This window comes from Carcharodon carcharias, chromosome 25 (assembly GCF_017639515.1).
Source record: "Carcharodon carcharias isolate sCarCar2 chromosome 25, sCarCar2.pri, whole genome shotgun sequence".
In the NCBI taxonomy this organism is placed as follows: Eukaryota; Metazoa; Chordata; class Chondrichthyes; order Lamniformes; family Lamnidae; genus Carcharodon; species Carcharodon carcharias.
Genome location: NC_054491.1, coordinates 24,025,223 through 24,040,613, shown reverse-complemented (window position 1 = coordinate 24,040,613; position 15,391 = coordinate 24,025,223). Strand labels below are relative to the sequence as shown.

Below are 15,391 nucleotides of genomic sequence, written 5' to 3'. Positions count from 1 at the left end.
GATCCATTTATCCTGACACTGTTTCCTGTTAGTTAGCCAATCCTCTCTGCATGCTAATATAACATTCCCAACACCATGAGCTCTTATTTTTTTATGTGGCATCTTTACAAATGCTTTTGGAAATTGAAATGCACATATACTGGTTCCCCTTTCTCCACTCTACTTGTTACATCTTCAAAGAACTATAATAAATTTGATAAATATGATTTCCCTTTCACAAACCATATTGACTCTTTAGTACCATTACTTTTCCTAATGATAGTGATTGTTTTAATTACCTCCCTACATTTTGCCTCCTTGATTTTCTTCTAATCCTGGGATGTTTCTAGTGTTTTCCACTGTGAAGGCAGATACAAAATACTTGTTCAAAGTCTTTGCCATTTCCTTGTCTCCCATTGTTAATTCCCCAGTCTCACCCTCTAAGGGACCAATGCTTACTTTAGCTACTCTCCTCCTTCTTATACACTTGTAGAAGCTTTTACATGGTCTGTTCGTATATTTCTTGTTATTCTTCTCTCATACTCCAATTTCTCCCTCTTTTATTCTTTTAGTATAAGATCCTGAGGGGTCTTGACAAGGTGGATGTAGAGAGGATGTTTCCTCTTGTGGGAGAATCTAGAACTAGGGATCGCTGTTTAAATATAAGTGACTGCCCACTTAAGACAGATGAGAAATGTTTTTCTCTTGGAGGGTTGAGTGTCTGGAATTCTCTCCCTCAAAAGGCAGTGGAAATAGAGTCTTTGAATATTTTTAAGGCAGAGCTAGATAGATTCTTGATTAACAAGGCAGTGACAGGCTATCTGGGGTAGGCAGGAATGTGGAGTTGAGGTTACAATCAGATCAGCCATGATCTCATTGAATAGCGGATCAGGCTTGAGGGGCCGAGTGGCCTCCTGCTGCTCCTAACTCGTATGGTCATATGTAATTATCCTTTTCTGAATTCTAAAATTTTCCCAATCCTCAGGCGTATCATTGATCTTGGCAGCATCATACGTCTCCTTTAAGTCTCCAAGTCCAATTTTGGAAAGCGACCAACTAAACACCAAGCAGTGACTGTCACAACTGTACATTGTGTCAGTATAAGGTTATAGAACATCAATCCTCACACACAGCTCACGTGTCAGCTGTGACTCAGTGGGTAACCCTCTCACCTCTGAGTGGTAGGTTGTGGGTTCAAATCCCGCTCCAGAGACTTGAGTGCAAAAATCCAGGCTGACATTCCAGTGCAGTACCGGTGCTGCACTGTCAGAGGTAATGGAATGAGACATTAACCTAAGAGGGCAGGGGAGCTCTCTCCAGTGTGTTGGTTAATATTTATCCTGTGACCAAAAACAGATGATCTAATCATTATTTGTGGGATCTTGCTGTGCACAAATTGGTTGTTGCATTGCCTAAATTACAATAACTACAGTTTTAAAAATACTTAATGACTGTCAAGTGCTTTGAGATGTCCTATGGTTGTGAAAGGTGCTATATAAATGAAAATCTTTCTTTCCTCATGCCTGGTCAGTGCACTGTAACACACTGTTCACACCAGTTACACTACAGACAGCTCCTGACTCCAGTGAGACTGCATTTACACAGTTTAACAGTTGTGAATATTCAACTTTTAGCACACTCTGTGACCTGGGACACTCATCAGTCCAAACACAGAATCTTCTGTTTCTAATATATTCAATAAATAATCAACAGATATCAGCACATTGAGAATAACATCAGTAAAAAAAAAAACTTCAATACATTTTTTGGAACATTAACAGAGATCAGTCCCTCAACCTTCTGCCTTTTGTTAGGTAAATCAAAAGGCATTTCTGTACTCACCCACAAGACAGCTCTGCCGCGCAACCCTGCACAAACAGCAGTTCACAGCACAACACCCAGCTTCTCTAATCCCGCTGACATGTGCTTGTAGCTACACATTAGGTGGGCGATATGACTCTGGTCACTCGCACTCCTAGCCGTCTGCTTCCTTACATTCAGAGGCTGCAATCTTTGCATCTACACAGCTTCCTCCCCTCAACAGCTCACTTCAAACGCAAGCATGACTCACGCCTGTAACCACAGCCTGTCGCTACACGATTTATATGTGTGGAATTCAGTCACTCAGACCCTCGTTCTTCATCTCAGGCATAAACAAAGGACCTCGTTAGGTTTTTCTCTCTTTAAACCTCTTGACTGTCGAACCTGCTGCATTCTCCTGTACCTGTGACATTCACCCTGATCAACACAAACCCGTCCTTTGAACACAGTCTGAACTTCACAAATATACCATCCCCACCAAAATATTAAAAAAAAAACAAAACAAATTCATTTTAGAACGGATCTTTGAATCACTGCTTGTGAATCCCATTGCCAAACATGAATCAAACTATAAAGCAGAAATCTAGGACTGTACAACACCAAATGACGAGGAAGCTTCCAACTGATCAGTGACATTGGGAAAGATCAAACCAGACAACCACACATCACCCCAACAACAACCCCCCCCACCCCACCCCCGCCAAACATGGCCAACAGATTCATGTTGCAGAATAGAGCAGGCTTAGAACATTAACCGTCAGAGGACAGAAATCAGAATGAAGTTAGCAAATGATCTGATGCGTGTCCCAGAGAGGGGTCCCTCTGCACAAGCTGAGCAGACGGAGAGCATTGAAATAACTCCCCAAGCACCGGGGAAAGACTCTAGACCCAGGTCTCCTTCACCTGGACGGGAGGAAACAATTCTGGGTACTGGGGATTTTCTAAAATCCCGAGGGTGGGACTGACTAGGGGCAAATTGTTCCCCGAGAAGAATTCCGAGGGGATGGGATAAACAGGAGGAAATTTGGGGTAAGGGAGGGTGTTGGGAAATATTTTTTTAAGTAAGGGTTACACTGAGTTAATTAGCATGTGTTGAAATGAAGATGCTTCTGGAGAGAGAGGTTTGAGTTGGAGGTGGGGTGGTGTTGAGGGGGTCCCAAGTGGAGGGGTAAATGGTGGGGGAGTGAAAGGATGGGCAATGTTAACAGGATCTAAGCCAGTTGGTAAAGGCAGAAACAAGACACAGAGCTTTCCTTTATTGAGAGAGTTTATTTACTTGTTCAGTCTCTGAGCTCTCCTCCCACTCAACCCAGTGTCCTAGCCATCTCCAATGTGTGTGCTCAAAGACGATAAATACCCATCGCCTGTTTCTCTTAACGACAATAATGTAATTGACATGACACTAACAGGCAGTACAGGCACTGCTACTCGACCACTGAGACTCACCAGCCGGACAAACCAGATCACCAAGTGTCACCAGGCATGGGATGGACTTCGCTCTCAGGTTTAATCATCAAACTCAGCTACTCAGTCTCCCCCACTTTCCCCCACGTGCAGGGTGCCCAGAATACACACTGGCTGTCATGGCACGGATTAGCATCAATGGACAGAGAATTTCCCCACCCACGTACCTGCCCACTTACTCAGAGCCAGGAGCTGAGTCAGGGTTCAATGTGCATTACAGTAACCAAAGAGCAGGGAAATGCCCCTCTTGTTTCTACCCCACCCCCACACATTTTCCAGTAACCACCTTCCTGCTTCCCACAATCAAAGCTGCGTGCAGTAAGCTGCTGCACATGGCACAGACACCCCTCCAAGACACATGGCAATTACAGGGAGAGCAGAAGGGATTTTCACCACTCAAAAACGCTAATGGAATTTAGTTTGTTAGAGGGACTGGCAGAAGAAAGGGACAAGGGGAATGTTTCTGGCCAATGGATCGAAGGGAACAGGAGTTGGCGGGATTAAGGGATAAGGGGAGAAGGTGGATCTGATTAATCAAAAAATATTAGGCTGATAGGAGCTAATGCTGCTTGCATTCCTAAGTCTGTTAATATATTTGCAATATACACCAAGTGATACAAAGCAGAGGGCAGACGCACACTGATCTGTCAACAGGGGAGAGAACTTTTGAGATTTAATATATATTGGAGCAGCTCTAGAATTGATGTGGCTGATGGAAAAGGGGATTTAAAAACAAGTATCAGTCTAAGTTTCTACCTATGACCATAAACCCCACTGAACCTACAGCCCAAGGGCCAACACCTGTGGGACCCATACACCAGTGAGTGTGTGTGTGCATGTGGGGAACTGCACCCCAGTGAGGATCAGTGTGTGAGGAACTGTTCCCCAATGACAGTCAGTGTGTGAGGAACTGTACCCCAGTGAGGGTCAGCGTGCGTGGGGAACTGCACCCCTGTGAGGGTCAGTGTGTGTGGAATTGTACCCCAGTGAGAGTTAGTGTGTGGAACTGTACTGCAATGAGAGTCTAATTGTGGAACTGTACCCCAGTGACAGTCAGTGTGTGGAACTGTACCCCAATGGCAGTAAGTGTGTGTGGAATTGTACCCCAGTGAGGGTCAGTGTGTGTGGAATTGTACCCCAGTGAGGGTCAGTGTGTGTGGAATTGTACCCCAGTGAGGGTCAGTGTGTGTGGAATTGTACCCCAGTGAGGGTCAGTGTGTGTGGAATTGTACCCCAGTGAGGGTCAGTGTGTGTGGAATTGTACCCCAGTGAGGGTCAGTGTGTGTGGAATTGAACCCCAGTGAGGGTCAGTGTGTGTGGAATTGAACCCCAGTGAGGGTCAGTGTGTGTGGAATTGAACCCCAGTGAGGGTCAGTGTGTGTGGAATTGAACCCCAGTGAGGGTCAGTGTGTGTGGAACTGTACCCTAGTGAGGGTCAGTGTGTGTGGAATCTGTACCCAGTGAGAGTCAGTGCGTGTGGAACCCATACCCCAGTGAGAGTCAGAGTGTGTGGTACTGTACCCCAGTGAGAGTAAGTGTGCGTGAGGAACTGCACCCCAGTGAGGGTCAGTGTGTGTGGAATTGTACCCCTGTGAGGGTCAGTGTGTGTGGAGCTATACCCCTGTGAGGGTCAGTGTGTGTGGAGCTATACCCCAGTGAGGGTCAGTGTGTGTGTAACTGTACCCCAGTGAGGGTCAGTATGTGTGGGACTGTACCCCAGTGAAAGTCAGTGTGTGTGGGACTGTACCCCAGTGAGAGTCAGTCTGTGTGGGACTGTACCCCAGTGAGAGTCAGTGTGTGTAGGACCAGTACTCAGTGAGAGTGAATGTGTGTGGGACTGTACCCCAGTGAGGGTCAGTGTGTGAGTGGACCTGTACCCCAGTGACAGTCAGTCTGTGTGGGACTGTACCCCAGTGACAGTCAGTCTGTGTGGGACTGTACCCCAGTGACAGTCAGTCTGTGTGGGACTGTACCCCAGTGACAGTCAGTCTTTGTGGGACTGTACCCCAGTGACAGTCTTTGTGGGACTGTACCCCAGTGACAGTCTTTGTGGGACTGTACCCCAGTGACAGTCAGTCTGTGTGGGACTGTACCCCAGTGACAGTCAGTCTGTGTGGGACTGTACCCCAGTGACAGTCAGTCTGTGTGGGACTGTACCCCAGTGAGAGTCAGTCTGTGTGGGACTGTACCCCAGTGAGAGTCAGTCTGTGTGGGACTGTACCCCAGTGAGAGTTGGTGTGTGTGGAAACCGTATCCCAGTGAGAGTCGGTGTGTGTGGGACCCGTACCCCAGTGAGAGTTGGTGTGTGTGTGGGAGTCAATGAACGAAACTAGAAAGTAGAAAAGCTCATTATGAAGGATTTAACAAGTGGAGGAGAAGGTGAAAGGTGAACAATGGAGAGGCTGTGGAGTGTACAGCAGAGACTGTGTGGGGCGGGGCAGTGGAGTGAAGTGTGCTCCTGCACGCCTGCACACAAATCCTGGCAAGGTGCACCCAAATGCTTCAGGATCAAAGGACTGCAGACCGCACTCAATGGAAACCCCAGCAAACAGAGATTGATTCCACAACCCAACCCATCAGGCTGAGTGATGTCAGCAGCAGTGACTGGGGCAGAACAACACAAGAATTGCAGATAAAGAGCCCCCGTCATGATGCTCAGAAGCACACCTTCCCTACACTACACCACCCCCCCGCGCGCGCCCCCCCCCCCCCCCCCCCCCCCCCCCCCACCCAAACCAGAAAGGCTGAGAAGTCTTGTCGGGTGGAGGTTGCAAATGGAGAAGTGTGGAAGGTTTGCAGGTAGCCAGCAAGAGAGAACTGGAAGCAGGAGTGAGTCAGTGGTGATCAAATAGGCTGAGGCTTATTCTCCAGAAAAGACAGGGACATGTTAGAAATCCTTCCCCTCTCAAAGGCCATCTTCGTAGCAACACGAATCACATGGGCCTCGTTTCCAGGTAGAAATGCTGATTAACTATCATTAAGAACCAAACTCTCTTTCATCTTGGAACTAAATGGACAGTTTAAAGCACAACTGTTTACAGCGTGACATTCTCAACACTTTTCTGGGACTTTGGAAACTCACAGCCTATCCACTATTAGTACACAGGCTGCTGCAATTGTCTCCAAGCATAAACACCTTGCATCTTCTTCCCAGTAAAACAGTCTGGGCCCCCTTTAATCTCTAACAAATCACCCAGGTTTGGTGTCAGGCAGACTTCAGAACAGGTCACATGACCACCTTCATTTTACCTTAAATTAAAGATACAGTTCCAAAATATAACAATCTTATAAACCTCATAATTGTAACAATTAACACCAGCATAGACTAGCTGGATCAGTGGCCTGTTTGCGTTCTGTAAATTCTATGTAGTTCACATCCGCCAGATTCATGTAACACATGGGGGGAAAATAAACATGGAACAGAATAAGTCACACCTTCAGGTGGTGTGAAGACATGGTTATGTTGGGGTGGAGGTGGACACAGCACACCCATGATCAGAGTCTGTATGCACTATGTGCCCTTGATCCCTTGTGCTGGGTCCTTTCTCACTTGGCCTGTGTTATAGAGCAAAGCTAAATGGAGTTGCCACAGCTTGAGTGACCGGTCCTGAGGCAGAGTCATACTGATCTGGCAAAAGGTAGACTTCACTACTCAATGGTGCCAGGTATTAAGTCCCTTGTGTCACCACTCAACAACCGCCTCACAGCTTGCTGACGATCTGAGGGCAGTTTGGCAGTGGTTGTCTGGTGTGCACAGGTGCTTCATCTCTACGACAGAGGAAAGCTCACATCTTTATGGTCAGGAGCAAGTCAGGGAGATCAATCAGGGCTGAAACTGAAGATTGTGGATGTGAGGTAAAGGAGTTAAGGAGCATAAAAATAAGGTTTACATTACTCTAGCATCTTTCACCATCTCAGAACATCCCAAAGATCTTCACTGTCATTGAAGTACTTGGTGAAATGCAGTACCTGTTGTAACACAGGAAACATAGCAGATTTTCTTCAACAGCACCTTCCAAACCCGTGACCACTACCATCTAGAAGGCCAAGGGCAACAGAAATATGGGAACATCACCACCTGGAAGTTCCCCTCCAAGTCACTCACCATCCTGACTTGGAAATATATCACCGTTCCTTCACTGTCACTGGCTCAAAATCCTGGAACTCCCTTCCTAACATCACTATGGGTGTACCTACACTACATGGACAGCAGCAGTTTAAGGCAATAGCTCACCACCACCTTCTCAAGGGCAACTAGGGATGGGCAATAAATGTTGGTGTAGCCATTAATGACCACATCCCATGGATGAATAAAAAAAACAGCACAGCAAGTTTCCACAAACTAAAATGAGATAACAACTCAGATAATCTGTGTTGAAGACTTCGATCTCTGCTTCCTTTGCAGTCTGCTCTTCCGTTTTAACAATAGTAAAATTTTTACCAATTTGAAAAAGAATCCAAATAAAGTCACGTGACTACTCCAGCATGTGCTGATTTCTGCATCTTCCTGTGGGAAATATTCAAGGTTTGCGACAGGATCAGGAGTCTCCGCTGTCACAAGCAGAATCCGAGAGACCTGCTCTCAAAAGACCATCACTAATTAAAACCATCGTCACACAATTGCCACTAACTCAGCAGCATCTGGAACCTGCAGCTACAGTGGAACACACTCACTCAAAACAAAGACTACTGTGGGCCAACAACTAGATCAAGACTAACCACAGGGAGAGGAACGAGGGCCGCTTGCAATGCAGGCATAATCACCAGCTCAGGGTAATGCTCAGAGTTTATGTTACCACCCCACACCCCCTCACCTAATGGTCAAAGGCAAACCATCTATCCCTCAACCATACCTCAAGGACTCGAAACGTCAACTGTGCTCTCCTCCGCCGATGATGCCAAACCTGCTGAGTTTTTCCAGGTATTTCTGTTTCTGTTTTTGTTTTGGATTTCCGGCATCCGCAGTTTTTTGCTTTTATCCCTCAACCATCATCACTAGATTACAGGTTAACTGCTCATTTACCATGTTGCTGTTCCTGGGGCCTTGCCACATTGAAGAAAGGTCATATGGACTCGAAACATTAACTCCGTTTCTCTCTCCGCAGTTGCTGCCAGACCTGCTGAGTTTATCCAGCATTTTCTGTTTTTGTTTCAGATTTCCAGCATCCGCAGTGTTTTGCTTTTTAAAAAAAAACTGCATCGGCTGTGAAGCACTTTGGGACACCCTGGGGTAGTGAAAGGCGCTAAGAGAAACGTAAGCCTTCCTTTTTCAGATATTGACGAGTCTCTGGCCATTCACAAATCCCAGGCGCTGAGATTTGTGCTCAGGCTCGGACTCAGAGATGAAATACTTGCAAAAAAAAACAAACTTTTCAGGCTTCAAAAACTAGAAAGGGACAAACCGATCCCAGAAGGGATTCCCATCAATCTGGAAGATTCACAAAACCTGGAAAACCTGTTTGAGGCGAGAGATGGGAAAAGGGTTACACAGGAATGGGGAATGCTGTAGGTCATCATGGGCTGAGAATCATTCAGGATTTATGGCAACTAAAAGTCTGGCCAAACTGAATCAATAAGACAAAACTCGTTAATCACTTTTCAATTACCAGTAGTTATACTGCTAATAGCGCCAAATAAAAACCACTTTGATCTTGGGAGTGACACGTGCAGTGCAGCTAACCCTCAATTACCTTTTTGATTTATTCTGCTGTTGCTGGGTTGGAAATCTGATTTGTTCTCCAGATTACAAGTCAGTGCTGAGAGGGTTAAATGGGCCAAGGCTTCACTCAGTCATCCCCATCTCTCTCTCACACACACACACACACACACACACACACACACACACACACACACACACACACACTTGGAATTTCCAAGCTTGTTACAAGATCAAGGGGTCTGTTTGAATTAAGTTGGAGAGTGCATGGTGAGACAGCCAGTCGTGTCTGTCTGGACTGATCCCAACGCCTCTGAGGAAACTTAAAAAGTATATGTCATCGCAAGAGAAGAAACAAAGCTCAGCAGCTGCAGGTAGAGTCAATAAATCCTTCTCCCGATCCACGCCGCTCTACAGAACTCAAGTTACAAACGGGAGTGTGAGATGGTGAAGACAGCAGAGACAACACAAAGTTGAAAGGGTCCCTGAACTCAAATCCCTTCAAGCACTGCAAGATTCAACGGCTTCATGAGATTAAAAAAACCCCTTTGGATTCTTTAATATTTGCCCCGGAGTGCAGGAAAGTGAGGGGAGTGCCTACAAGTTACTTTATTGCCAGCTAATTCTTTTTAATGTGCTGCCCAGGGAGTTTCAGTGATTCAAGTTTAACAGCTCCATTATCTGATGAAAGGAAAACTACACTCAGCCCAAGAGAATCCAGGTTTAAGCAGAAACATGGGCGTCGGGATTCTGATAAAATCTTGGGTGCAAAATGCCCTTAGTGGCACTGAACTCACAAGTGGAGCAGTATCTCTGCTAACGTAGGGCACCCCAAGCTGGGGGGGGAGGAAGAAATGGGCACCTGCATCCCTCCAGCTCCTCACCCAATAGGCCATTGGACAACGTGAGCCTGGACAGTAAATGTTCATAGGCTGCTTGACTGTGGGGGCATCACAGCTGAGCCTCAACCTTGTCACTCAGTGTCTAGACGTCTGGCATATTTTGAGGAGGACCAATTGGGAATGAAGAGTCTAAGTGAGTTACCCCCTCGACCCAGTGTCCAGAGAAGCTGTAGTGACAGCCATGGCTCGATGGTTAGCGCTCTTGCCATGCCCGACTTCAGAAACCCAAGCACAAAATCTAGGCCAGCACTCCCAGTGCCCTACTGAGGGAGTGCTGCACTGTCAAAGATGTCTTCATTCCAATAAGATTCCTTTTCTGTCTTTTCAGGCATTAATTTAGAAGATCATCAGGAATGTTTTCCTGGTATCCGGGCTAATATTTACTTATCCATCATACCAACACTAAAAGATTAACCAGTCATTAATCACACTGCTGCTCGTGGAATCTTACTGGGCACGTCTTGCTATGCATAAATTAGCTGTCACGTTTCCAAAAGTGATTACTGATGAATTGGCTGTAGAACACTTTGGAATGCCCTGAAGTCTTGCAAGGTGCTACATAAATCCAAATCCCTTTCTTTTTGTTTAGAGTCTCCACCTGACTGAGATGGGCTAAATCCGCATGGAACAACAAGTGAACCTGGGCCATTCCTACCTGGGTAGCTCAGAACCAGAGCCAGCTATATATGCTTGGTCAGACACGAGGAGGACGCAGAGAACACTGACTTCTTGGCTGAATCCAAACTCATCGTGCTGACGTGAGGGTTCTTGTTGCCAACCTGCACAGGGCGCCTGCATAACCCAGGCAGTGCAGCGCCAGCTACTGTCAACATCCACACTAGTAAATGAGCTACAGGGGCAGAGCTGCTGTATTATACACCGGCTGATATCAAAGGTTTCTGTTTGGAACCTGGAGTCTGCAACAAATTGGGAGCTTACACACACCAACAACTGGCATTTATATAGCACCTTTCACATAGTAAAATGTTCCAAAGTGCTTCACATAATTCTGATATCAAACAAAATTTGACATTGAGCCAAATGTGGAGGCATTAGGACAGATGATTAAAAGCTTAGTCAAGGAAGTAAGTTTTAAGGAGTGTGGTAAAGGAGGAGAGAGAGGCAGGGGGGTTTAGGAAGGGAATTCCAGAGTTTAGGGTCTTGGCAGCTGAAGGCATGGTCACCAATGGTGGAGCGATTAAAATTGGGGATACACTAGAGGCTAGCTCAGGGGAGTGCAGGTCTCTCAGAGGGTTGTGGGGCTGGAGGAGATTCCAGGAGTAAGGAGGGGTAAGACCATGGTGAAATTTGACAGCAACGAGGAGAATTTTAAAACTGAGGTGCTGTCAGGCCTGGAGTCATCACCCAGGGTGTTGGGCCAGCAAGAATTGGTGAGAGAATGTTAGATACGGGCGGCAGAGTTTTGGATGAGCTCAAGCTTATGAAGAGTGGAAGATGGGGGCCAGGCTGGAGAGCCTAGAGGCAACAGAGGTATGTGTGAGGATTTCCACAGTAGATCAGCTGAGGCAGAGTTGGGGGTTGAGTGATGCTCTAGAGGTCGAAGAAGTCAGTCTTGGTGATGGAGTGGAATATAATGACAAGGTAGGGTTGAGGGGTTTGGTGAAAGAGTCACCCTCTGAAAAGACTTACACAAGGTGGGAGTAATGGCCTTTAGTGGTGCTAAGTATTCTTATATTGAATAGTGTGGGGGAAATCCCCAGGCTAAAGGGAAGCAGCTGCAACAGACACCGACTCACTGCTTCCCAGAACAGAGTTGAAACTCCAAGTGCTTGCCCTCCAACAGCCCCCATGATACACAGGCCAGCCACAGACCACATCTGTTCCTGTTACTGCTCTTTGACAGAATGAAGCTTTTATAGAATCATACAGAATAGAAAGAGTCCATTTGGCCATGATGCCTGTGTCAGTTCTTTGAAAGAACTGTCCAATGAGTCCCACTGCCCTGCTCGTTCCTCATAGCCCTGTAAAACTTTACCCCTTCAAATATTTATCTGATTCCAGTTCCTACTGAATCTGCTTCCACCACCTTTCAGATGGTGCGTTCCTGATTATAACAACTCACTGTAACCAGATTTCTCCTCATCTCATCCTGCTTCTGCTGCAGACTGTTTAGATAACTCTTGGCGGGATTTGTGGGGAGGATATAGGTGGTGGTGTGGTGCAGAGCTTCTCTGTTACACCCAGCCCTGAAAGGGTTAAGCAGCACCAGCCGCCAATTTGAAAGTGGCATTTAGGCAGGTAGTAAGTGACAGCCGGTGACATCAGCAGCAGCTGTCAGCTTGAAGAGGAAGTCAACACGTCATGTCAATAAACAAATTTTTCTCTATTAACCATCATGAAATTCCCCGGTAGTGATGGCTGAAAGCACCACCTACACAGAGTAACACAGTAACACTCTCAGTCTGAGTGATCACAGCAAAGAGATTCCCTAAATAAACACAAATGCAGCAGTGTGAACAATGGAAGCCCAGGTCCCTAGGGTAATCTTTCCCTGGCACCTCTGCCAATTTTCAGAGTTGCTCTACACCAGGCTGGAGTAGGATTTTAGGTGGAGAGGGGGAGGGTGGTGGGAAATGAGGTATCATTCCCCACTCCAGCTCCTTTAAACTGCACCAGGATTTCTATCTCAATGTCAAAACACACACAAACTCAAGAATCAGTCACAGACTGGAAACTAATCGATGGGTCAGCTGCTTGACATGGGGCATACTCAAAGGTCGCGGTTTATTAAGAATTACATGGCGCTTGTGGTCAGCACAGATAGCAACATAAGTGTTTTCTTATTTGCAATGATCTGATCCTAAGTCTGCAGCGGTTCCAACCTAACCTTTACCCTGAATAAACAGCGGCTCTGTACAGTTACATGAGTGAGAGTTCCTTACCCTGTTGAATGAATAGTGATGCGCAGATATAAAAACCACTATATTAGTTCAGCCATCAACTACATGATTTAAATATGAACAAAACAGCAGAAATCAACAAATCAGATTACAGGGATCGATTGTGCTGCATTTATAAAGCCTTCATGGGATGGTTCAGTATCAGACACCAATTCCCATTCCTGTAATCTATCTGTGCACGACTGCACTGATCTGTAATCTGCTCACTATAATCCAGCTCTGCTGTTGGTCAGCTATGAAAATACTCCAGTGCCCTCCAGTGGCAATCATTCCAGCCAGCTCTGTTCACAAAACTTCTACATCCACCTAACTGGGCAGACAGAACTACCATTTAGACACAGTGCCTCCAACAGTGCAGCCCTCTCTTGTCGAGTCTCTCAGTTTCTCAGATCCTTTCTTAATCCTCACAAACCAGTGGTAAAAATTTAAACGGCTGCACATCTGCATCACCCGTGAAATTGGCAACTGTAAACACAACCTTGAAAGGCTACAGGGCCCACGAATAGATTTCTCCAAATGTTTAATTTGGACACCAAAGAAAAAAAGCAATAAAAATTGTAGATTAAATACCTTTGAGTGTCAGTGAGTGGGGGACTCTTCAATCCTCGAGGCTTGGAACAGCCAGAGTGAAGTGTGCCTGGGCTGTGAGACAGCATTCCTGGTGAACCTGGGCTCTTTAAGTGCTTGTTGGGGCTGGAGTTTTTCTGAGCTCGGCTTGCCTTCTGTGAGCCAGCCAACATTTTACTGTCCGTCAGCCGACTCTTCTCCTTCTTGTTTTTCTTCTGACAAACAAATTGCTCCAGAATGGGGAGCTCCTGTGTCACAGGGAGTATTCGCTGGGGATCAGATTGCTCTTGCTGCCGGAACTCTCTCATCTCCTGAGCTCACTGTCGGGGGTGGGAGGGTGGGGGGAGAGAGAGAGAGAAATTAAATAGTAGTCACTCTTGACCAAAAACATAACCTGAAACTGCAAATAAAAACACGGACTGACCAGCCGTGTATTTCCAGTGTCAGGGAACAGGCTCACCTGCTTAATATTCATGGTCTTTGTCAGTCCTCACTCACCCCAATGGAGACCCCACATTCTCTCAGATGCTGAATGATCTGCCGTGAGCTATTCGTATTCGCTGTTCCCATGTCAGCCACGACTCAGTGGGGTAGCTCCACTTCCGAGTCAAAGGGTGTAGGCTCAAATCTCCCTCTGGGACTAGAGCACAAAATTCAAGGCTACCATTCGCAGTGCAGCACTGAAGGAGTGCTGCACCGTTGGTACTGTCTTTTTCAGAAGGCATTTGATAAGGTGCCACATCAAAGGTTATTGTGGAAAATAAAAGCTTATGGTGTAGGAGTAACATATTAGCCTGGATAGAAGATTGGTTGGCTGGCAGAAAACAGAGTATACATAAATGGGTCTCTGTCTGATTGACAGGATGTGACAAGTGGAGTCCCGCAGGGTCTGAGCTGGGGCCTCAACTTTTTAACAATTTGTATCATTGACTCAGATGAGGGGAGTGAAGACATGGTAGCTAAATTTGCAGGTGACACAAAGATAGGTAGGAAAGTAGGTTGTGAAGGGGGCATAGGAGGCTGCAGATGGATAGAGATAGGCTGAGTGAGTGGGCAAAAATCTGGCAGATGGAGTATAATGTGGGAAAACGTGAAGTTGTTCACTTTGGCAGGAAGAATAAAAAAGCAGAATGTTACTTAAACAGAGAACAACTGCAGGATTCCAAGGTGCAGAAGGATCTAAGTGTTCCAGTGCATGAGTCACATACAGTTAGTATACAGGTACAGCAAATAATTAAGAAGGCTAATGGCATGCTATCCTTTATTATGAGAGAGATTGAACAAAAGGTAAGGATGTTTTGCTTCAGTTATACAGGGCATTGGTGAGATCGCACCTCAAATACTGTGGGCAGTTTTGGTCTCCTTATTTAAGGATGTAAATGTGTTGGAGGCGGTTCAGAGGAGGTTTACTCGATTGATACCTGGAATGAGTGGGTTGTTTTATGAGGATAGGTTAGACAGACTGGGCTTGTTTCCATTGGAGCTTAGAAGAATGAGAGGCGATTTAAACATAGAAACATAGAAAAATAGGGGCAGGAGTAGGCCATTCGGCCCTTCGAGCCTGCTCTGCCATTCATTATGATCATGGCTGATCATCCAACTCAATAGCCTGCTCCCACTTTCTCCCCATATCCTTTGATCCCTTTCACCCCCAAGAGCTATATCTAACTCCTTCTTGAAAGCGTACAATGTTTTGGCCTCAACTACTTTCTGTGGTAGTGAATTCCAAAGGCTCACCACTCTCTGGGTGAAGAAATTTCTCATCTCAGTCCTAAATGGTCTACCCTGTATCCACAGACTGTGACCCCTGGTTCTGGACTCCCCCTCCATCGGGAACATCCTTCCTGCATCTACCCTGTCTAGTCCTGTTACAACTTTATTGGTTTCTATAAAATCCCCCCTCATTCTTCTGAACTCCAGCAAATATAATCCTAACCAACTCAATCTCTCCTCATATGTTAGTCCTGCCATCCCAGGAATCAGTCGGGTAAACCTTCGCTGCACTCCCTCTATAGCAAGTACATCCTTCCTCAGATAAGGAGACCAAAATTGCACACAATATTCCAGGTGTGGTCTCACCA

At 46.2% G+C, this 15,391-nt stretch overlaps 1 protein-coding gene across 6 annotated transcripts in view; it reads right to left on the bottom strand.

Moving 5' to 3' along the window:
- The window catches only part of bcl9l (bcl9 like), a 233,485-nt gene that overhangs the window by 129,650 nt on the left and 88,444 nt on the right, over positions 1–15,391 (bottom strand). For all 6 annotated transcript variants that reach the window (XM_041174485.1, XM_041174490.1, XM_041174488.1 and 3 more), the window contains exon 3: positions 13,314–13,630. In XM_041174485.1, coding sequence (XP_041030419.1) covers positions 13,314–13,618 — 305 coding nt within the window. In that variant the 5' untranslated portion in view covers positions 13,619–13,630. The remainder of the gene's footprint in view (positions 1–13,313; positions 13,631–15,391) is intronic.